This window comes from Salvelinus alpinus, chromosome 15, assembly GCF_045679555.1.
Source record: "Salvelinus alpinus chromosome 15, SLU_Salpinus.1, whole genome shotgun sequence".
NCBI lineage: Eukaryota > Metazoa > Chordata > Actinopteri > Salmoniformes > Salmonidae > Salvelinus > Salvelinus alpinus.
In genome coordinates, this window is record NC_092100.1 from 25253397 (window position 1) to 25277493 (window position 24097).

Sequence of the window (24097 nt, forward strand, 5' to 3'; positions counted from 1 at the left end):
TTCAACTATTCTTTCTCTTTTTGAGTCAACTAATGACCACAGTTTAAGCACTCCAGTGCCAGTTAGCTGTAGCTTATGCTTTCAGTACTAGATTCATTCGCTGATCCTTTGATTGCATGGACATGTCAATTCTTGCTGCAAGAGCTCAGATAGGTTGGACGACATCTTCCGGAAGTCATCATAATTACTGTGTAAGCCTATGGAAGGGGTTGAGAACCATGAGCCTCCTAGGTTTTGTATTGAAGTCAATGTACCCAGAGGAGGTCGGAAAATAGCTTTCCTCCGGCTACACCATGGTGCTACCCTAGAGAGTGCTCTTCATTGCAAATCAGTAGTTTTAATTAATCAGTAATTTGGTGACGAATATATTTAGCATAGTTTCATCTAAAAATGATTATTAAAACAATTCTGAAATTCCTTGAGTAGGATGGACCACCTCTAAAGAGCCTCCACTGAATGAGATGTATAATGTTTTAGTTAACACTCAATTAAGGCTGTGTGTGGCTTATCTCTCTCAACTATGTAGCCGTCTGACTGTTTACCCTGGCACATATATAATAGTGAGGGTTAACAATTAACCAAGATGAGTCACATGACCTTGTCGCAGTGATCAGGGATGGAACGATTGATGTAGTCTGGGGGACACCTTTTTTAATGTGATATAATGATATGCTTAATAGAGGCTTTGACTGGGCCCTCATTGCTCCTCAGATATGCTTAGATGTGATTAATATCTTGAGGTAGATGTTTATGATCTTTTTCGAGTACACATGTATTTGAGTAATACTGAATGTGTCTTGTCTCCTCTTGTTAACAAACTGCTCAGCTCAAGGACTCCAATAGTGTGAACTTTGAACCTGTATCCACATTGGAAATGACTAAACAGCCCAACCCAGCCACTGTTGGCAAACACTTGAATAATCTGCTCGATACGGTTCAAAAGAAACTCCCTGCTTTCTCTCATTGCTCCTTTATATAACAAGCTATCCATCCATAATCTTTCACAACAGCCTGGACTTAGCATAAATGTTAGTCTGTTCGTGTGATAGTTGAGATTGTGTCCTGATTTGGGTTGCAACTTCCATGGGAAGTTAAGCCCGGGTCTTTGGGGAATTTTGCTTAAATTCATCAAAGTTAGCTTATAACAGTGAAGCTTATTTGTGGGATACACAAGGCAATTCTAGGTCTTGTGACATATTTTGGTTAAACTATCCCCAATTCAATGGAATTGCAACCCTCTGCATGCACAGTGCATTCTTCCATCACATGTACAGCTGATTTTCAAGATCTTGCACACTGAGATGCTATTGAGCCCACACTACTACACTGTCTGAGCCAAGGACTACATGCTTTCTGGTAAGTTTTAATTACAATACTGGGTGGGGTGAATATATTTTATGACAATTTTTTGTTGTTAAATAGTAGCCTACAGCAAAGTGTGGTTTTTAAATCAATTCTAACTTGTTAACAATTTCTGCAAGTTAGTTTTTGATACCATGTGGGTTTTAGCTTGCTTGAGACTGCTAACTGAGGAGTGTTAATTCACCTGTTTCCATACATGTTTCATTTTAAAACATTTATCTTACAAAGGAGTTGTTTTAATCTAACTGCTTATCTGTACATGGAATTGTATTATTTTTGTTTTTACTAATTTTCTAATCTTTACAGGAAAATGTCATCTACACTATCTGATGTGTGGAGACATTTCACTGCAGCTAATGTAGAAGGAAAAGCTGTGTACATTTGCAAATACCGTGCCACATCATATGTGAAGAATGCAACAAAGATGCAGAATCATCTGGCCAAGTGCATAAAGTTCCCTCAGCGCTCACAACAAGCAACCTCTGACAAAAGTTCCTCTACTTCTATTAGAGGTGAAAATGATGAAGCAGACACCTTACTGATAGCAACAGCTCATGGTCCTCCTGGAATCAGAAGTTTTTTTGACTCAATGGAGGAACATAGAGAAATGCTGATTGCTCGATCTGTGTATGCAACTGGTTCACCTCTGATGCTCACAGGCAATGTGTATTGGAAGAGATTTCTGAATGTTCTTCGCCCAGCATACACCCCCCCCAACCATACATGCTTTATCTACTAATTTGCTGGATGCAGAGTTCAACAGAGTTAAAGTGAAGGTCAAGCAAATCATAGAGAAAGCAGACTGTTGCAATCATCTCTGATTGGTGGTCGAATGTTTGTGGGCAAGGAATAATTAACTACATCATCTCCGCCCCTCAACCAGTATTCTACAAGAGCAGGGACAACAGACACACCGGTCTCTACATTGCAGATGAGCTGAAGGCAGTCATCAATGACCTTGGACCACAGAAGGTATTTGTACTGGTGACAGACAATGCTGCGAACATGAAGGCTGCTTGGTCTAAAGTGGAGGAGTCCTACCCTCACATTACACCCATTGGCTGTGCAGCTCATGCATTGAATCTGCTCCTCAAGGACATCGTTTCACTGAAAACAATGGATACACTCTACAAGAAAGCCAAGGAAAGTGTTAGGTATGTGAAGCGTCATCAAGTTATAGCAGCAATCTACCTCACCAAGCAAAGTGAGAAAAATAAGACCACCACATTGAAGCTGCCCAGCAACACCCATTGGGTTGGTGTTGTCATCATGTTTGACAGTCTCCTGGAGGGGAAGGAGTCTCTCCAAGAAATGGCCATATCAGTCTGCTGATATGGACAGCCCCATCAAGAAGATCCTCCTGGATGATGTATTTTGGGAGGGAGTGGTAAGCAGCCTGAAACCTATAGCAGTAGCCATTGCATGGATTAAGGATTCAAATGTCATCTTGTCTGATGTTCAGACTCTGCTTGCAGATGTAAGAGAAGACATCTATACTGCATTGCCCACTTCACTGTTGCTCCAAGCAGAGGAAACTGCAGTTCTGAAATGCATCAAAAAGCGTGAATACTTCTGCCTGAAGCTCATACATGCCACAGCTTACATGTTGGACCCCAAGTATGCTGGCAAGAACATCCTGTCTGGTGCAGAGATCAACAAGGCCTATGGTGTCATCACTACCGTTTCTCGCCCCCTTGGCCTGGATGAGGGCAAGGTTCTTGGCAGTCTGGCGAAGTACACTTCCAAGCAAGGGCTTTGGGATGGAGATGTAATATGGCAGTCGTGCCAAAATATCTCATCAGCCACCTGGTGGAAGGGACTTTGTGGATCTGAGGCTCTTTCCCCTGTTGCCTTCATCATCCTCCAAGTCCCACCAACATCAGCCGCCTCAGAGCGCCACTGGTCCTTGTTTGGGAACACACACACCAAAGCACGCAACAGGCTGACCAATACAAGGGTTGAAAAATTGGTAGCCATCCGGGCAAATTTGAGTCTTTATGAGCCTGACAAGGAGCCATCCTCAACAAGGTTGGAAAATGACAGTGAAGATGAGGCCACAGAGTCTGATTTTCAAGAGGTGGACATTGAGGAGGTCCAGGGAGAAGACATGGAAGCCTGAGAGGAAGACAACCAAAGCTGTAGTTTCTATACTATAATTTTACAGATGTATGTTGAAAATGTTTTTGGGAGATGCGATGGATCATTCAATATTGCCTTTCTTTTGTTGTTCAGTGAAATCATCCCATGTGAAGAGTCAACTCATTTAATTAATGTTCAATTCGTAACTAAATTGTTTTTTTATTTAATAATTTGAAATGATGTCTACTTATAAGAAAGGTTTATGTTTCTGTCTCCATATGATATGGTAAATATATCCAATGTAAAAAAAACATCTACATTTAAATGGTATAATATTAATTTGCATATTTTCCCGTTAATTCCCATAGTCCCATTAATTCCCACGGAAAGTTTCCACCTCCTGAATATTCCCCAAAATGTGCAACCCTAGTCCTGATTACTCTTTTTTTGCCAGTTACTCATCCCACTCATTATCAGAACTGCTCTCTGGATACGAGTGGCACTAGCCTGTTATGTGGTGGGTTTGCTACAGTTGAAGTTGGAAGTTTACATACACCTTAGCCAAATACATTTAAACTCAGTTTTTCACAATTCCTGACATTTAATCCTAGTAAAAATTACCTGTTTTAGGTCAGTTAGGATCACCACTTTATTTTAAGAATGTGAAATGTCAGAATAATAGCAGAGAGAATGATTAATTTCAGCTTTAATTTCTTTCATAACATTCCCAGTGGGTCAGAAGTTTACATACACTCAATTAGTATTTGGTAGCATTGCCTTTAAATTGTTTAACTTGGGTCAAACGTTTCAGGTGGCCTTCCACAAGCTTCCCACAATAAGTTGGGTGAATTTTGGCCCATTCCTCCTGACAGAGCTGGTGTAACGGAGTCAGGTTTGTAGGCCTCCTTGCTCGCACACGCTTTTTCAGTTTTGCCCACAAATGTTCTATAGGATTGAGGTCAGGGCTTTGTGATGGCCACTCCAGTACCTTGACTTTGTTGTCCTTAAGCCATTTTGCCACAACTTTGGAAGTATGCTTTTGGTCATTGTCCATTTGGAAGACCCATTGGCGACCAAGCTTTAACTTCCTGACCGATGTCTTGAGATGTTGCTTCAGTATATCCACATAATTTTCCTCCCTTATGATGCCATCTATTTTGTGAAGTGCACCAGTCCCTCCTGCAGCAAAGCACCCCCACAACATGATGCTGCCACCCCTGTGCTTCACGTTCTTCGGCTTGAAAGCATCCCCCCTTTTCCTCCAAACATAACGATGGTCATTATGGCCAAACAGTTCTATTTTTGTTTCACCAGACCAGAGGACATTTCTCCAAAAAGTACGGTCTTTGTCCCCATGTGCAGTTGCAAACCGTAGGCTGGCTTTTTTATGGCGGTTTTGGAGCAGTGGCTTCTTCCTTGCTGAGCGGCCTTTCAGGTTATGTCGATATAGGACTCGTTTTTCTGTGAATATAGATACTTTTGTACCTGTTTCCTCCAGCATATTCGCAAGGTCCATTGCTGTTGTTCTGGGATTGATTTGCACTTTTCACACCAAAGTACGTTCATCTCTAGGAGACAGAACGCGTCTCCTTCCTGAGCGGTATGACGGCTGCGTGGTCCCATGGTGTTTATACTTGCGTACTATTGTTTGTACTGATGAACGTGGTATCTTCAGGCATTTGGAAATTGCTCCCAAGGATAAACCAGACTTGTGGAGGTCTTGGCTGATTTTCTTTTGATTTTCCCATGATGTCAAGCAACGACGCACTGAGGTTGAAGGTAGGCCTTGAAATACATCCACAGGTTTGACTCAAATGACTCAAATGATGTCAATTAGCCTATCAGAAGTTTTTAAAGCCATAACATAATTTTCTGGAATTTTCCAAGCTGTTTAAAGGCACAGGCAACTTAGTGTATGTAAACTTCTGACCCACTGGAATTGTGATACAGTGAAATAATCTGTCTGTAAACAGTTGTTGGAAAACTTACTTGTGTCATGCACAAAGTAGATGTCCAAACCGACTTGCCAGAACCATAGTTTGTTAACAAGACATTTGTGGAGTGGTTGAAAAATTAGTTTTAATGACTCCAACCTAAGTGTATGTAAACTTCCGACTTCAACTGTATGTGTGTGTAGGCCTACTTCTAGTCTAGTACAAAGCCCTTATATGAGCGGCAGTGGTTCCCTGTTTTGTCTTGGACTTTTTCAGTATGGTTTGTAAGTCAAGTCTTTGACTTTAGCTGCTGTAAAGAATGGAAACTGCAGACTCCACATGATCTTGCTGTGACTCTGGCCAGCTGGGTGGGTAGCTGTTCATGTTGCCTGTCTGTGACGTCAGTATCCCCCGATGCATTCCCCTCCCAAAACCGTGCCCCCCTTCCTCTCCCACGCCCATCCACCCAGGGCCCACCAACACACTGTGGCCCCACCAACACACTGCTGTCCCTGTTCTGATGATACCAGCCTGTGCTAGTGTCTCCTCTGTCCATCCCCTTTGTTTTTGGTCACTCATTCCTTAATTCTCCTCTCCAGCCTATTAGATGGAGGACACACTGAGAGCCTTATTAGCGTCTGATAGCCCTCTACTCTCTGTGTAGGGCTAATGGCTGGGTATGAAGAAGCTCTGTTGTCTGGTTAAATGAATAAAATGTAACTGTTCAGTTCTCCCAGCCTGTATGCCTCCACACCAGGCAGCCCGCTGCAACAAAAGACAATAAACCACATACCCTTACAACTCCCAGACCCCTACTGTAGAAGTAGCGATGGAGGTAGAACAGTAGTATGGGTTTGGTCACCAGAAAAGGTTGCACATCTAATTCTTGAACGAGAATATGGTTTGAAGTCTGGCAATGCAAAACTAGGCCTCATTTGTTCATTACTGTCCAATGCCTACACTTTGTTACCTTTTGTGAATACAGGAAGGTGTGGTTATGTGCTATGTAAGGAGTTGTACACCAACTAACAATAGTGATCAGTGGTACATGACCTTTGAGTACGTATTTCGTTAACCTAAATTGTATTGTGACCAGGGGTTTGAAAAGTGTATAATAATTCATAATTCACATTGTAAGAGTATACACAGGCACACCCCTATTCAGTGTAGTAGACTGAGTCAAAATAATGTGTTTTGCTGGTGTGTCGCCTCAAGCGATGACACACACAGCATGTTGCAAGTGTCAAATCAAATTGTATTTGTCTCATGCTTCGTAGACAACGTGTAGACTAACAGTGAAATGCTTACTTACGGGACCTTTTACAACAATGCAGAGTTAAAGATAAGAAAACATTGAAATATTGGCACAGTGAATAACGAATAAAATAACATGTATGTATATGGAGTAGAAAAATAACATGGCTATACTGTAGTATCTTCAATGTGAATGGGGCGGGCTCGACACTTTGTTTCCTGTAGTCCACGATCAGCTCCTTTTGTCTTACTGCCGTTGAGGGAGAGGTTGTTGTTGTCCTGGCACCACACTGCCAGGTCTCTGATTAGTGCTTGTAAAGTTACTGCCATCAGAGGTATTATGAAGGTCAAAACTAGAGCTTTCAAATGTCTGATATTTAGAATTAAAGAAATAGGTTCTAGCAATATTTGTTTTATTCCCTTGCCTGTTTGCCTGTGAGCCAATGCTACAGATGTTAGAAAACTGAGACAAGATATTATGTGTGTAGCAAATCTGAGTAGGTTGATGTGTTATGATATTGGATGTGATATAGTGAGAGTGTGTACGATGTCTGTATAAGAGTAAGACTATAATCTGTGATGTCCAAATAACTCTGCCAATTTGCATGGTTGAGTGTCTATGTGTGTAACATGTAGTGCGTATAGCCTTAATATTCATAATTGTAATCCATCTCGTATCACCATCATAGTTGCATCATAATTACCTTTAACATAATTGAAAAAAACATCCCAGCATTTCCATAGCAATTGACGTTTCACATGATCATGAAAGAGACCTTGCATTACTCTAGAGACGGCTTCACTACAGTACAAATGTATTCAGTACAATATGTTATTATTCCCCAATGCCCCTATTCTGATATCTTCCCCTTGCTTGTTGTAAACATATATAAACTTGTAGACAAACAATAAACACATTAAATTATAAAACAGTTCTCGATAATAGAGGGAGAGAAGAGAATAGAAAAGAGAGAGGAGAGCGAGATCAGATGTGTGTGTGTGTATGTATGTGTAAGTGTAACGGATGTGAAATGCCTAGCTAGTTAGCAGGTACGCGCTAGTAGCGTTTCAATCAGTTACGTCACTTGCTCTGAGACTTAAGTAGGGTTTCCCCTTGCTCTGCAAGGGCCGTGGCCTTTGTGGAGCGATGGGTAACGATGCTTCGTGGGCGACCGTTGTTGATGTGTGCAGAGGGTCCCTGGTTCGCGCCCGTGTCGGGGCGAGGGGACGCCGTAAAGTTATACTGTTACATTGATGCTGTTGACCCGGATCACTGGTTGCTGCGGAAAAGGAGGAGGTTGAAAGGGGGGTGAGTGTAACGGATGTGAAATGCCTAGCTAGTTAGCAGGTACGCGCTAGTAGCGTTTCAATCAGTTACGTCACTTGCTCTGAGACTTAAGTAGGGTTTCCCCTTGCTCTGCAAGGGCCGCGGCTTTTGTGGAGCGATGGGTAACGACGCTTCGTGGGTGTCAGTTGTTGATGTGTGCAGAGGGTCCCTGGTTCGCGCCCGTGTCGGGGCGAGGGGACGTACTAAAGTTATACTGTTACATAAGCAAGCATGTAATTGAGTATGTGTGTGTTCATATCCACTTCATAATGTTCAGATAATGTTACAGTTCCCATACCTTCTTTTTTTTCGTAACCTGAAGTCGCTGTAGAATTTAGTACAGCCACGGTGTTATGGAGCTGTCTCGGAATAGCTGTCCATCTATAAAGAGTTTGTCCACATTGATAAAGGCACGCCTACCATCCTTCCTTTTGTTGTCTTTGTACCGGATACAGTCTCTTACGACGTTCGTTTATCTCCCTTGGAAATTAGTCATTGAGACCGAATTTGGTCCCTTTAAGCTCCCTTCCTCTGCTTTTGATCAGCTCCTTTTGTTGGTAGTATTCAAATTTTGCGATGATCGGTCAGGGATCCTAGATCTTGTCGCTCCAAGTCTGTGTAGTTGGTGGAAAGCCACTTTGTTTACAGTCTCTATAGGAAGTTTCAAGGCGGATTGCATGAATTCTCTGATCGCGCCCTCTGGATTATTGGATGCGTCCTCAGGAATCCCAGAAAAAATGAGATTTTCACGCATGCTACGACTTTGTATGTCTAGTAGCGACTCCTTCATCACCCTGTTTTCCCTGAGTAGACAATCCATGTTGGAATCGTGGATTTTTACCTTGGCTGTGAGTGTCTTGTTTTCTCTTTGGAGCGTGAGAATTTCACTCTGGCTGAACTCCAAACTCCCCCTCAGCCCTGCTACCTCCTCACAAAACTTTTCCAGTGTTGCATGGATTCCAGCCAGAGCACTAGCCTCTACCTCAATGGAAGTAAATCGTCCGTGTCTGTAGATTAATCTGTTTTTCTTTTTTTTTGTCGGGTTAAAGTTATTTTGTGAGGTGGTCGGCTCTTTCCATGAAGGAGTATTGAGTTTATTTAATTTTTACAGGGACAGTGCACATTAATCAACGTTTCAGTAAAAATGCCGGTTTTAGCCAGCCGGCTAATTTTCAACCGCAATCCCTGGGCAGGTTATTAAAAACAATTACAATACAGACAATCAATGAGCAGTGCGCACACGCAGAGAAACATAGGACAAGCAAGACATAGCATGCAGACATAGCAACATAGAGCAACAAGACAAAATCCATAAAAGCAACAGTGTTTCCACACCTCACAAGCTACAGACAACCGACAACATGGAAAGTGGTAATACACAGCTAGGGATTGTGTTCACAAATCTGATTGACCTTTAGCCATGTATGTTGTTCCTCCATAGCGTAAAGCTGTTGGTACTCGTCGATTTCCCTCAGGATCTCCTTAGTATCCAGATTGGCTCTTTACTGCAACCAGTTGTTTTACGAAAAGATAACAATGAGTCTTTCCCATGATGACGACAGGTGTCTGGTACAGCCAACTAGCACTCGAGCAATCCACGCAAAAAAAAGGAACACAAACTTGCAGTCCCAGCCATAAAGGTTAACTGCGTCGTGGAATCCTTAGCAACAAAATTTTAGTTCGGATTAAAACCAATTTAATAAAAATGTTTTAATGTAAACAACAAGGCTCCCCTGCCTCAGCCGGTCTGTCAGGTTCCCACGCCCCAGCCGGTGACAAGTTCCCGCGCATCAGCAGGGGTGACCGGTCCGCTCCTGATCCCCGGGATTGTTCCCTTTGGTTGGCGTCCTGCGGCTGGATCCGAATGTGCCGGGGAGGGGGTACTGTCACGTATCTCTCTCCGGTGCTCTAGGTTGCCATGCTCCCACATCTCAGCCGGACTGACAGGTTTCTCACACCTCAGCAGAGGTGACCGGTGCGCTCCTGATCCCCGGGATTGTCATTTTGGTTGGTGTCCTGCGGCTGGAAGGGGGTACTGTCACGTGTGCTCCCTCTCCGGCCTCTAGGTCACCAGGCTGCTCATTATGGTGCACACCTATCACCATCGTTACGCGCACCTGCATGTCGTCAGACTCACCTGGACTCATCACTTTCCTGATTACCTTCCCTACATATGTCACTCCCTTTGGTTCCTTCCCCATACGTTATTGTTTCATGTTTGTGTTTCTTGTTTTGTTCATTTATTTATTAAATGTATTCAATCCCTGAACTTGCTACCCGTCTCTCAGCGTACATCGTTACAGGTGTTCATAAAACAACAGATCAACTCTGTGATAGGAGGGTTTAGACAACAGTTTGGTTGCCATGGTGCCCTTATGGCAGCCTAGGCTGATTTGCTCTGCTATTTTATTTTAAATGTGTTTTAAGTGTTTTTTTTTATGTGCATTTTTCTTGAATAACTTTTGTTTTTGAGTAGCTAATCAAGTACTGATTGTTTTAATCTAGTAATTTTGAACTTCAAAGTTGAAATTGGACTGTCCTGCCATCAACAAAGTGGAGCTAGCTGTTTTCTTTTGAATACCTGCATTGAAGTGTTTCACCTATTATCTCCTGGAGCACTAGAAAGGACAATGAAGTACAGAAATGGGGGACACTCGCAACTTTTACTCAGGAGGATTCCTTCATAGTTTCAAGAGGATTAATCAAAACCTGAGTATGGATCTCAACTTGGAATCATCTTGGAATCCTACTGAAAAAGCTAAAACATCGAGGATGGCGAGGCAGTAGGAATTCCATTCATCAGCCAAAAGAGTCCACACAGAACTGTATGTTTCCCCCTCTTCCTCCTCTATGCAGTGCAGATTCTGACTCTCTGTGGCCAGTTAAAGTATGTACCGCCTCTCACTCAGGCCCCTTTAACACTGGCACTGTTTAATGCGCAGTCTCTAATAAACAAGTCTCTACTAGTAAAAGTATATCAGTTACATTGACCTGTGGCTAAATTGTAATTTATACCTACTCAAGGAAACAGGCCCTTTCCCATGGCAGGGGTGGTGGTCTTGCTGTTTCCCACAAAAACTGTTTTGACCTGAAAATGTTGTCTGTCCCTGCTGGCTTATCATTTGAGTGCATTGCTTTTAAAATGAGGTCACCCAGTTATCTCACTGTGGTACTCATGTATCACTCCCCTTAAACAGTCTCTTTTACTACAGAGTTTTCTGAGCTGATCACCTCTCTGTGTCCTACCCTCTCCAATGTTGTTATCCCAGGTCAGGTATTCTCAAACTGGGGTACGCGTACCCCCAAGGGTAAGTGCAATGCCGTTGGGGGTACGCCAAGTAAAAATGTGATTCACATTTAAAATTACATTTTTTTTATTTTAATTTTTTTTTTCCTTCACATTTTCAAACAGTCCATTTATATTTTCCAACAGGGCTTTACATTTGGGTCAGGGTTTTTTCTCGCCTGAGTAGCCTCATTTCACTGCCAAAAATAAAATGAAACCATCTAGTGTTTATAAATATAAATAACAGTGTCAAATACAGGTAGCCTAGTCAAATAATTAACATTCAATTACGTTAACTGTTACTCTCTTGCGGGAATTCCACTAACGGTCCGTATGTAGCAAAACGTTGCTCCTGCTCATGTTGGTATCTGTACTGATGGCGCAAAAGCCATGACAGGAAGACATAGTGGAGTGGTAACGCTCGTGCAAACAGTTTCTCCCGACGCCACTTGGGTACACTGCAGCATCCACTGAGAGGCTCTTGCTGCCAAGGGAATGCCTGACAGCTTGAAAGGCGTTTTGGACACTACCGTGAAAATGGTTAACTTTGTTAAAGCAAGGCCCCTGAACTCTCGTATTTTCTGCACTATGCAATGATATGGGCAGCGACCATGTAACGCTTTTACAACATACAGAAGTCCGCTGGTTATCAAGCGGCAAAGTATTGACACGTTTTTTTTTTAATTGAGAGACGAGCTTAAAGTTTCCTTTACTGACCATAATTTTCACTTGTCTGACCGCTTGCATGATGACGAGTTTCTCACACGACTGGCCTATCTGGGTGATGTTTTTTCCCGCCTGAATGATCTGAATCTAGGATTACAGGGACTCCGCAACTATATTCAATGTGGGGACAAAATTGAGGCTATGATAAGAAGTTGTAGCTGTTCTCTGTCTGCATTAACAAGGACAACACACAGGTCTTTCAATCACTGTACGATTTTTTTTTGTTGTCCGTAAGCTTGAGTTCATTTGCACACAATTTCAAATGTGACATAGCGAAGCACCTGAGTGAGTTGGGTGAGCAATTACAGATACTTTCCCGAAACGGATGGCACAAACTGGATTCGTTATCCCTTTCATGCCCTGCCTCCAGTCCACTTACAGATATCTGAACAAGAGAGCCTCATCGAAATTGCAACAAGCGGTTCTGTAAAAATTTAATTTAAGCAGAAGCCACTGCCAGATTTCTGGATTGAGCTGCGCTCAGAGTATCCTACTTTGGCAAATCGCGCTGTTAAGAAACTGATGCCCTTTGCAAAGATGTACCTATGTGAGAGTGGATTCTCGGCCCTCACTAGCATGAAAACTAAATACAGGCACAGACTGTGTGTGGGAAAAGACTGAGACTCTCTCCAATACAACACAACATTGCAGAGTTATGTGCATCCTTTCAAGCACACCCTCTCATTAACCTGTGGTGAGTTATTAACAATTTTCAACGAGCTGGGTTGTGACAAACTCGCATACATTTATTAAACCTAAGAATGAATCGTATAGTGTGTGTGTGGCAGACTTACAATGATGGCAAAAAACAACATTTTGAGAGTGCGCTAACCTTGGTGCTAGAGGGGGTATGCAGCTGGAGGTTGAATGTTTTGAAGGGGTACGGGACTATAAACAGTTTGGGATCCACTGTCCTAGGTGATTTCAACATTCACATTGATTCATCAAAATGTTCCTCTGCTACTGACTTCCTGAACATGCTTGACTATCTCAATCTGGTACAGCATGTCAACATCTCCACACACAATCGTGAGCATACACTAGACCTCATCACTGGAGAAGTCCCGGCCTCAGACCTGGATGTACATGAGATGGGTGTATCTGACCATAGGGTCATGAAAATGTCTGCGTACCCCTGCAATTCAGCTCCGTACCAAGCACACTATTAAATTCAGAAACATTAAGTCCCTTGACACATCCCTATTCCAGGAGTCGGTTTGAAATGTTAAAACAAACTCTGAACCAACTATATTAATTTGGGGACAGGTTGAGACACATGAAACTTTCATGGACATTTGGCTTGCTGTTGCTAGCAAATTTGTCCTGGGATATAAATATTGGGTTGTTATTTTAACTGAAATGCACAAGGTCCTTTTTTCTGGATCTTTGTAGAATTTTGAGTCACATGCAATAGTATGTTCTCTACTCCGACATTTAATCCACAGATAAAAGAGGAAACTAATAGTTTCTAGTAACCACTCCTCCTTCAGTAGTATTCTTCGTCTTCTTCTGTGGACTTTATATGTCAATTGGCAACCAACTTTAAGGTGCATTACCACCACAGAGTGTGGACCTAGTGGCAACTACAGTTCAGTCACACCTCAGTGCTAACCAGCTTTGAGGCTCTATGTTAGGTCCTATCCTCTTCCTGCTCTACATGCTTCCGCTTGGCCAGATTGTAGTCTGACAGTGTCCCAATTCCACTGCTAAGCAGACGACAGGTGTACATTAAAACAAAGCCTGACACAGCATCTGCTCTGTCAACATTGTCTGGAAGAGGTCAAATCTTGGATGCAGATCAACTTTCCCCAACTCAATAGCAGCAAGACGGAGGCACCCCCCAGCAGATCACCAACTCCTGCAGCATCCGCCCTGTCATAGATGGCCACGTCATCCCCTTGAAGGTGAAATTTGACCCTGCGGTCTCCTTTTAATTGCCACATTGATCATGTCTGAAAAAAACGTTTTTCAGGTGAAAGAATGACATCTCCCGCCTAAGTCCCTCTCTCACCACATCGGTGAAAAGCTAATCCATGCATTAATTTTCTCCAGAATTGATTATGGGAATGCAGTACTTGGGGGGCCTGCCTGAAAATTCTATTCATAAACTACATCCAAAACAGTGCCGCAAGGATTCTGACACAAACAAATAAGTCTGCCCATATCACCCCCATCCTTGCTGATCTCCATTGCCTACCTGTTCTTAAATAAAATTGACTATAAAATGTATTATATTTATTAGAGGGTAAGTGAAAACATCTCGTAACACACTCGTAACTTGAACTACTGTATGTAATGTACCTTCAGAAATGAGCATGGGGTTCATATTGGCATATTCACCTGCCATTTTACAAGAATGAATGAAGAATTCAAAAGTAATTGTTGAATAGTAAATTATGGCGTGTTCAGTTGTTGCATATACTGTACTTTGTTGCTTTGTTTTAAATAGTCAACACTTTTAAACACATGCCATTGTGTATCAAGCTGAGGCATGCCTCACTGCCTGGTTGTATTAATTGTACAAACTCCTCATGTCACATATCACCAAGCTTGACAGCCTGGCTATCCAAGGATCTAGTTATCCCTCACCTCTCTGTAATTTTCACCCACTTAGTTTTTAGGACAACCTAGAATATAGATGATCAGCTAATAGTGTTCCACTTTGAGGAGATTCCCTGGTCCTGAGTACCAACCCGCACAGTCATGTAATGTGCCCTTAAACATAAAAGTATGGACATTGAAACCAGTAGATAATGATAGCGCTGACGTCATCTACATATTCCTATGGAAAATGCTGCATGAAGCCGGAGTATTTGAATTTGAAGTGTGCCATATCGCTGAATGGGGCTGATTAGAGCTCCACAGTGGAGGCGTTATAATACCTAGTGGTCAAACAGGGAAATGGTTCCAAACGTTTTTCCACCATTCATTTTTCCCATAGGGGATTTTACAAGCACTTAAAACAAGGTCTGTGTTTCGTGTAGGCTTACCCTGGTGTGACGTTTTGATAACCATGTAAATCTCTCTCGGACAAGGTGACTTTTATCAATATATTCACTTCTATTTACTCTCAGATTCGAAAATGTGAATTAGCGTCAAAGTAGACATTCAAAACTAGAAATGACTGCAAGCCCCTGCACATAATCTCTAGTTGATACAGTAGTACCTTTGCTAACAGGTATTGTGTCAATTTAAAACTTGCACAAGACAGTTCACGGAATTGTCCATTTTTATTAATTTTTTTAGCTTATTTATTAATTACTACATTTAGCTAACATTAGATAGTTAATCCAGAGATTCTACCTTTGCCTGGATTCGGCAGTCTCTTCCAGATCCTCTTGGCATTTGTAGTTCTTTATGTTCTTCACATTAGCAGCTAATTAGCATTTACTTTTGGGGGGTAAATACAGTTGGCTGTATTGATAAAAGTCACCTTGTCCTAGAGAGATTGACACGGTGATCAAAATGTCACGCCAGGGTTGTTTCCAAAATCCCCGTTTGGGAAGAATTTATGGTGGGAAAATGATTGGAATCATTCCCCTGTTTGACCTCCAGGTTTTATGGGTATTATGACTCATACTGTGGTACTCCAAGGCAGGGGTTTACAAACCTTTTTAAAACTGAGTGGAACATCCCCCTAAAAAAACTGAAATAAAAAAACCTTAACTGACATGGCTCCCGAGTGGCACAGCGGTCTAAGGCACTGCATCTCAGTGCAAGAGTTGTCACTACAGTCCTTGGTTCGAATCCAGGCTGTATCACATCCGGCCGTGATTGGGAGTCCCATAGAGCAGCGCACAATTGGCCCAACGTCGTCCGGGTTTGGCCGGGGTAGGCCAGCATTGTAAATAAGTATTTGTTCTTAACTGACTTGCCTAGTTAAATAAAAAATAAATAAATGGGCTTGTTGAACTGGACACCTCTGACAAGTTAGAAATGGCTCTCTAAGGCATGCAATGACTAACATGACAAGAGGAACTAATGGTGCACTTATAAATTTTGAAATTGCACTTTGTGCATTTAATTATTACAACTTTGAAGAGTGACCCCTCGGTCCCCCCCAGGGGGTGCGCCCCACAGTTTGGGAACCACTGCTCTAAGGGTCATGGTGAAAGTGGCCGTAACTATCAAACGTTCATGGGCGACGTATTCGTTTTCATCCTGCCTGAGAGAGTCTGGTTTTTAATGTCTATGGAGAGAGTCAACTGGGAGCCTCCTCCTAGTAGCCTGCCGGCCCATGATGACACCACGTGTCAGCACGTGGTCCTGTGTGACGACAAATGTAGCTGTCAGAATGGATCACTATTTAATTCAATATCTCGATTTGTAGCAAATCACTGCGGTGATCGAACTCGATTGTAATAAACAAATTTTAGAGCCCAAAACGTCCGGCTAAAAAGTTTTGTTTGGCCATTCTGGTGATTGTAATATACATTGGCTGTCTAGGGCAGACCAGGGCTTTTGGCACCAGGTTGCTAAGCAGTAGCCAACCAGCAGAGCTCGTGATTGTACTCTCCAAAGCGGACACTGGGGGCCTGCATAAGTGCGCCTTAACAACCATATGAAGCAAAGAGACTGTGCAGTAGGCCTATGATATAATCAGGATTGTGTCCTTGTTACGCACTGCCCATAATAAAGAGAAAAGTGTGAAGGCATATCTATGCTCTGAAACTCTTAACTCATACAGTCAATACATGGTAGAATGTGCCGTGACTCTGAGTGAATGCTGATAACAATGAGTGTAGACTGAGTGTGTTTTGGTGTCAACCGTCTAACACTGATACTTGTAGTTGGCAACACTGATACTATAGTGTCATTTAATAATCTGGAGTATAGGCATGAGGATGTGCAGAAACAAATAACCTGCCATAATTAGCCACAGACAAATCTTAACCACATTATATCCCCATGGTAACATTATATTGTGAATAGGTTGCCTTAATGGATATCCTGCCGATGTTTGCAATTTGATTTGGAGCTCACAATCCCTTTCATTGTCTCCTGTTGTTCCACAGACGGCGAGGGAGAGGAAGAAGACTCAGGAGCACACAGTGGATGAGGAGCCTTCACCCATTAGCAAATGCAGTCAAGTCAACCTGGACACGGTGAGAGAAAAACAAAACCAGAGAAAGAGAGTGGGAGAGAGAGAATCAGAAAGAAACCTGGAAGAATAAAGACTAAGATAGATCAGGCTAAGGGACATCATCTAGATCTTTCTAAGCATTAAAACCCAACCACTGCATCAGACCAGGCAGCCAGCCTGTTGATCTAATCAGGGGATGTTCTGGGGTTTAACTACAAGTCAAAGTAGAGCTCAGATGCCAGAGCCGTACTGTATTTGAGACTGTCATTGGCCCAACATTGTGGCAGCGTCTCTGTTCTGTAGGAGCTGTCATTGCTGCAGGTAGGCAGAGTTTTCTACCTGTGTCTGGTCCAAGGCCCTTGAGTTCAGCGCTCCTCTGACTGAGGCCTGTGAGCTACAGTACACTCCTGCATTGACACATAGAGGGAGAAGATAGATCGAGAAAGAGACAGGGGGGAAAGATCGAGAGGTGACCACTTTTACGGTCATTCACCCAGCTTTGCTAAAAAATGTGTGGTCACCAATTTTCACAGCTAATCATTGGAGACCGTGTGGGAGTGGTTTCGTGGGCAGTTCTGCCAGTCTATAGTAGATAGGCTATGTGGCAGGTTTATCCGTGTTAAGTAGAGATAGACAGCGAACGGTATGCACAGAGTGATGTACTAGTGTAAAGGTGCCATATCTCAGGGGGGATATTGCTATGTTTTCAATGACAGAACAGGGGCAGTCTTCCTCAGGCTTTAGGAATCTTTTGGGATTGACTAGTGGATAGCAGCCAGTCACCTTTGCTTTGCAACGGGGCCACCTGTGTGTGTGTGTGAGGGCCAGCTCTGTGTGTGTTTGTCATTGTGATACATTGGGTGATGGCATAACGCTTGACATTGATTATCACATGCAGTGCCTTCAGAAAGTATTCATCCCCCTTGACTTATTCTACATTTTGTTGTGTTACAGCCTGAATTCAAAATGGATAAAATATTTTTTTCTCCCCCATAATGACAAAGTGAAAGCCATGTTTTTATCAATGTTTGTACATTTATAGAACATTTAAATACAGGCATATCTTATTTACATAGGTATTCACTCCCCTGGGTTCAATACATGTTAGAATCGCCTTTCTGGGTAAGTCTCTAAGAGCTTTGCAAACATAGCTATGCCCAATATTTGCTCATTATTATTTTTACACTTTTTTAAGCTTTGTCAAGTAGTAATGCTACACAAAGAAGTTCACTTATTGTTAAAAAGGTTTAAAAAAGTAGATATTAAATATCCCTTTGAGCATGATGCAGTTAATAGTTATAATTTGGATGGTGTATCAATACATCCAGTCACTACAAATATACAGGTGTCCTTCCTAACTCAGTTGACGGAGAGGAAGGAAACCGCTCAGGATTTTCACCATGAGGCCAATGTTGACTTTAAAACAGTTACGGAGTTTAATGGCTGTGATAGGAGAAATCTGAGGATGGATCAACAACATTGTAGTTACTCCACAATACTAACCTAAATGATAGAGTGAAAAGAAGGAAGTCTGTACAGAATAAAAATATTCCAAAATATGCATCCAGTTTGCAATAAGGAAAAATGTGGCAAAGAAACTAACTTTATGTCCTGAACACAAAGTGTTATGTTTGGGGCAAATCAAATACATCACCGAGTACCACTCTTCATATTTTCAAGCATGGTGGTGGCTGCATCATGTTATGGGTATGTTTGTCATCAGCAAGGACTATGGAGTTTTTTAGCATAAAAATAAATGGAATAGAGCTAAGCACAGGCAAAATCCTAGAGGAAAAGCTAGTTCAGTCTGCTTTCCACCAGACACTGGAAGACAAATTCACCTTTCAGCAGGACAATAACCTAAAACACAAGGCCAAATATACACTGGAGTTGCTTACCAAGACGACATTGAATGTTCCTGAGTGGCCTAGTTAGATTTTCAATCAAAAATGTATGGCAAGAAATGTCTGTCTAGCAATGATCAACAACCTACTTGCATTAGAAAACCTCCTTGATCTTTGTGGTTGAATCTGTGTTTGAAATTCACTGCTGGACTGAGGAACCTTGCAGATAATTGTATGTGTGGGGTAGGTAGTCATAAACATTTTTTTAAACACTATTATTGCACACAGAGTGAGTTAATGCAACTTTATGAATACTTATTGAACCAAGACATTTCAGCTTTTCACTCTTTATTAATTTGTAAAAATGTCTATAAACATAATTCCACTTTGACCTTATGGGGTATTTTGTGTAGGCCAGTGACACAAAATTTCAAATTAATACATTTTTAATTCCGTATGTAACACAAAAACGTGGAAAAAGTCAAAGGGTGTGAATACTTTCTGAAGGCACTGTACCTAGTGCAGCTTGTCTCCTGGCTCATTCACCCCTACATACTTACACAGTGGAGGGAATTTGTGTCCTGAATACAATGACACTTGTCACTCATTGTTATCTTTTGGGGTTTCAGGTATGTTTTGAGAACCATTCTCCACTTTTAACCTACTCTCCAAGACAATCGATGTCCTCAATGAATGATTTTAGCTTTCTGTTTGCCTCAATTCATCCAATATTGTCAACTATAGCAAAAAGCTATTCCATGCATGGCTCTGTGGTCTAGTTAATATAGTACCCACCCTATAATCTATGATAATGTATAAGAGACATGACTCTGAGAACAAGCCAATCTGTCTGCCTAGTCTTGATCTAAGGTCATGGTAAAGGAGACGTTTAGTAAAAGGTATGGACAGAGACACAATCTGCAGATCCTTCACAGAAATTGGGATAACAACTCCTTTCTCTGGCCATATGTCTCTCTACCGCCACCTGCTGGACAATTACAACACCTACAGAAGGGTCCAGACCGATTGATCACACTATCGCATAAATCTATGACTGAAATACGTTTTAGAGTCCAATTTCCATTTATCTAGATTCTACAAGAACAATATGTCCTTTGACAATTGAAGGTTTTAGGCAGAAGCAGTACTGATGAGGTTATGACACTCTATAGACATCTTGTATTGAACTGTTGTGTGCTGTAAGGCTTAAGCTACTGTATGTACAGTGTTGTAACCTGAGCTGTGTCTCCCCTGCTATGCCTGCAGGACCTGGTGGACTGGCGGAAGCCCCTGGCCTGGCAGGTGGGCAACCTGGGAGAGAAATACGAGACCTGGGTGCACCAGCCTGTGGATCGGCCCATTCGCCTGTTTGGGAACGAGTTCATGGAGGCCAGCACCAAGACATCCTGGTCAGAGAGATGATATGTACATGTATCCCAGACACAGATTAAGTCCTGGACTTAAAGGCTTTTTCAATTGAGCCTCTTTAAGCTCTGGGAAAGTCCCAAACGTTCCCTTTAAGCAAAGACTAGGCTTAATCGCTGTCAGGAAAACCAGCCCATACAATGTAGAAAAGCACTTGCATAATTTAGCAGACACTCTTATTCAGAGCGACTTGCAGGAGCAATTAGGGTTGAGTGCTCAAGGTCACATCTGCAGATTTTTCACTTAGTCAGCTAGGGGATTCGAACCAGCGACCTTTTGGTTACTGGCCCAACGAGCTTAACCGGTAGCCTACCTGCCGCCCTTGCTACCTTGTTACCTGCCGCCCTAACACTTGCATGTTACCTCAGAAACTGCTGTTTGATAAGTCCATATGATTGTCTGCGTGTAGGTACATGGTCCCTGCTGTGTGGATGCCACTGGTGTTCTATCTCAGCTGGTACTGCTACACCACCTTGGCTCAGGAGACAACCAGACTATTCGTCAGCACAGGTAACAAAGACACAATCATCAGACCTGGGTTAAAATACTATTTAGGGTAGTAAGTATTTGGAAGTAAGTACTTGGATATTTTTTTTATTTGAAAACGTAAGTAGTTCAATATTTGGAAATACACAAATACACAGTATTTATACAAATACTTAAATACACCCATGCATTTGCTATTTTAAATAATGTATTTGCAAATAAGTATTTGAAAATACTTTCAAATAGTAGACTATTTAAAAACAAAATTGTTACATTTTGCACAAGTACAGTAAAATGCTTAACATGCAAGCCCTATCCAACAGTGCAGTATTCAATATCAAATAAAAAACATTAGAAATAAGAAGTAGTAGAAGTAGTTGATTCCGGCCACATTATTTGTTAATTAATCTGTCCAGCAAACTCATGCTTGTTCCCATGTACAGTCTAGTAGAAATGTGATTCCTGTTTAAGTCTGTATCTGTCCCACCCCCTCCCTCTGCAGACTATTCCTTCCTGGTGCACAAGTACAGCTTTCCCCTCATCTTTGTGATGGGCATGGTCATATGGACCTTCATCGAATATTGCATCCATCGCTTCGTCTTTCACATGCGCCCGCCCGCCCACAACTATTACCTCATCATCATTCACTTCCTGCTGCACGGACAGCATCATAAGGTGAGATACGGACATATACAGAAGAGGGTGAACAATACTCTGTAACTAACGTTTAAAATGTATCGTCTTTTTTTAACTGATAAGTACTTAGGTGTTTTTTATGCCTCTTTTTGTTTATGATTCATTTGAAATTCAGAAACTTGGGAAACTGCAGAAGGATATACTTTTTGTTCCAAATCTAGGCCAAGCCATATGCTAGAATGATAAAACAAAAGTGTGCAGTAACTACTCAAAGTCTATGTGCTCCTATACTAACACCATGGTGCTTTCTCCCCTCCAGTCTCCCTACGATGGCTCCCGCCTAGTCTTTCCTCCTTGCCTGGCCTCAGTGGTGATAGGCAGCTTCTACCTGCTGCTGACCAAGGCCTTCCCTGAGGCCTTAGGGGTGTCCTTGTTTGTGGGGGGGCTGTTTGGGTACGTGGTGTACGACATGATCCATTACTACCTTCACTACGGCTCCCCCCAGAAAAACTCCTACCTGTACAGCCTCAAGGCATACCACGTCAAGCACCACTTTGAACACCAAAGAGCAGGTGAGGAGGACCAGTAAGATGGCGCCGACAGACATGACAGCTCTGCTTCTAGCTCATAAGCAACTTTGCAGTATTTTTTTGGTGTGTTATTTCTTACATTATTCACCCAGAATGTTTTTTGTGTTATTACATACAGCCAGAAAGATATCAGAGCGATGGTAATGCACCAGCATTACGTTCAGGAATACGACTTTCCCGAATTGAATCCTTTGTTCGTACCCCTAGGGCAATTGAACTTAACCCAGAGGCTGCTTTAAGACGCCGCCGGCGGAGAAGAGTTGTTCGGAATAGACTTCTTGTCCAACTCAGGAGGCGTGTACACCATCCACTGCTTCTGAGTATATTACTCGCTAATCTTCAGTCTCTGGACAATAAAGTAGATGAGCTCAGGTTGAGGATCTCCTTCCAGAGAGACATCAGGGACTGTAATATACTCTGTTTCACGGAATCATGGCTCTCTTGGGATATACTGTCCCCAGCCATACAGCCAGCTGGGTTCTCAGTACATCACACAGACAGGAATGAAGAACTCTCCAGGAAGAAGGGCGGTGGTGTATGTTTCATGATTAACTACAGATGGTGTGATTGTAATAACATAGAGAAAGTCCGACTCAAACAGGAAGTACCCATGCTAAGGTCTATTCAACGCTGGTCTGACCAATCTGAATCCATGCTTCAAGGTTGTTTTAATCAAATGGACTGGGAGATGTTCCAGGTAGCCTCTGAGAATAACATTGACGTGGACACGGTGACTGAGTTCATCAGGAAGTGTGTAGGGGATGTTATTCCCACTGTGACTATTAAAACCTTCCCAAACCAGAAACCACGGATAAATTCCAGCATTTGCGCAAAACTGAAAGCGCGACCCACCGCATTTAAGCATGGCAAGGTGACTGGGAATATGGTTGAATACAAACAGTGTAGTTATTCCCTCATAAGGCAGTCAAACAGGCAAAACAAAACATCAGTACAGAGACAAAGTGAAGTCACAATTCAACAGCTCAGACGCGAGACGTATGTGGCAGGGTCTACAGACAATCATGGATTACAGAGGGAAAACTAGCCACGTCGCGGACAACGATGTCTTGCTCCCGGACAAGCTAAACACCTACTTCGCCCGCTTTGAGGAGAACACAGTGCCACCGGCGCGGCCCGCTCCCATGGACTGTGGGCTCTCCTTCTCCGTGGCTGACGTGAGTAAGACATTTAAGCGTGTTAACGCTCGCAAGGCTGCCGGCCCAGACGGCATCCCTAGCCGCATCCTCAGAGCATGCACTGACCAGCTGAATGGAGTGTTTACGGACATATTCATTCTCTCCCTATCCCAGTCTGCTGTCCCCACTTGCTTCAAAATGTCCACCATTGTTCCTGTACCCAAAAAAGCAAAGGTAACTGAACTAAATTACTATTTCCCCATAGCACTCTCTTCTGTCATCATGAAGTGCTTTGAGAGGCTAGTTAAGGATCATATGCCCTCTACCTTACCTGACACCCTAGACCCACTTCAATTTGCTTACCGCCCCAATAGATCCACAGACGATGCAATCTCCATCGCACTGCACACTGCCCTATCCCATCTGGACAAGAGGAATACCTATGTAAGAATGCTGTTCATTGACTATAGCTCAGCCTTCAACACGGTTGTACCCTCCAAGCTCATCATTAGCTCAGCTTGGGGCCCTGGGTCTGAATCCCGCCCTGTGCAACTGGGTCCTTGACTTCCTGACGGGCCGCCTCCAGGTGGTGAAGGTAGGAAACAACATCTCCAATTTGCTGATCCTCAACACAGGGGCCCCACAAGGGTGTGTGCTCAGCCACCTCCTGTACTCCCTGTTCACCCATGACTGAGGCGCGCCTCCAACTCAATCATCAAGTTTGCAGACGACACAACAGTAGTAGGCCTGATTACCAACAATGACGAGACGGCCTACAGGGAGGAGGTGAGGGCGCTGGCGGAGGTGTCCAGGAAAATAACCTCTCCCTCAACATCAACAAAATAAAGAATGGATCGTGGACTTCAGGAGACAGCAGAGGGAGCATGCCCCTCTCCACATCGACGGGGATGCAGTGGAGAAGGTGGAAA

The 24097-nt window shown here is 42.8% G+C and overlaps 1 protein-coding gene across 1 annotated transcript in view; it reads left to right on the forward strand.

The window, feature by feature from the left end:
* Positions 1-24097, forward strand: part of LOC139539780 (fatty acid 2-hydroxylase-like) — a 37667-nt gene that overhangs the window by 8344 nt on the left and 5226 nt on the right. Inside the window, exons 2-6 of the mRNA XM_071343063.1 lie at positions 16984-17073; positions 20162-20304; positions 20730-20830; positions 21309-21481; positions 21762-22014. Of these exons, the coding sequence (XP_071199164.1) occupies positions 16984-17073; positions 20162-20304; positions 20730-20830; positions 21309-21481; positions 21762-22014 (760 nt within the window). The remainder of the gene's footprint in view (positions 1-16983; positions 17074-20161; positions 20305-20729; positions 20831-21308; positions 21482-21761; positions 22015-24097) is intronic.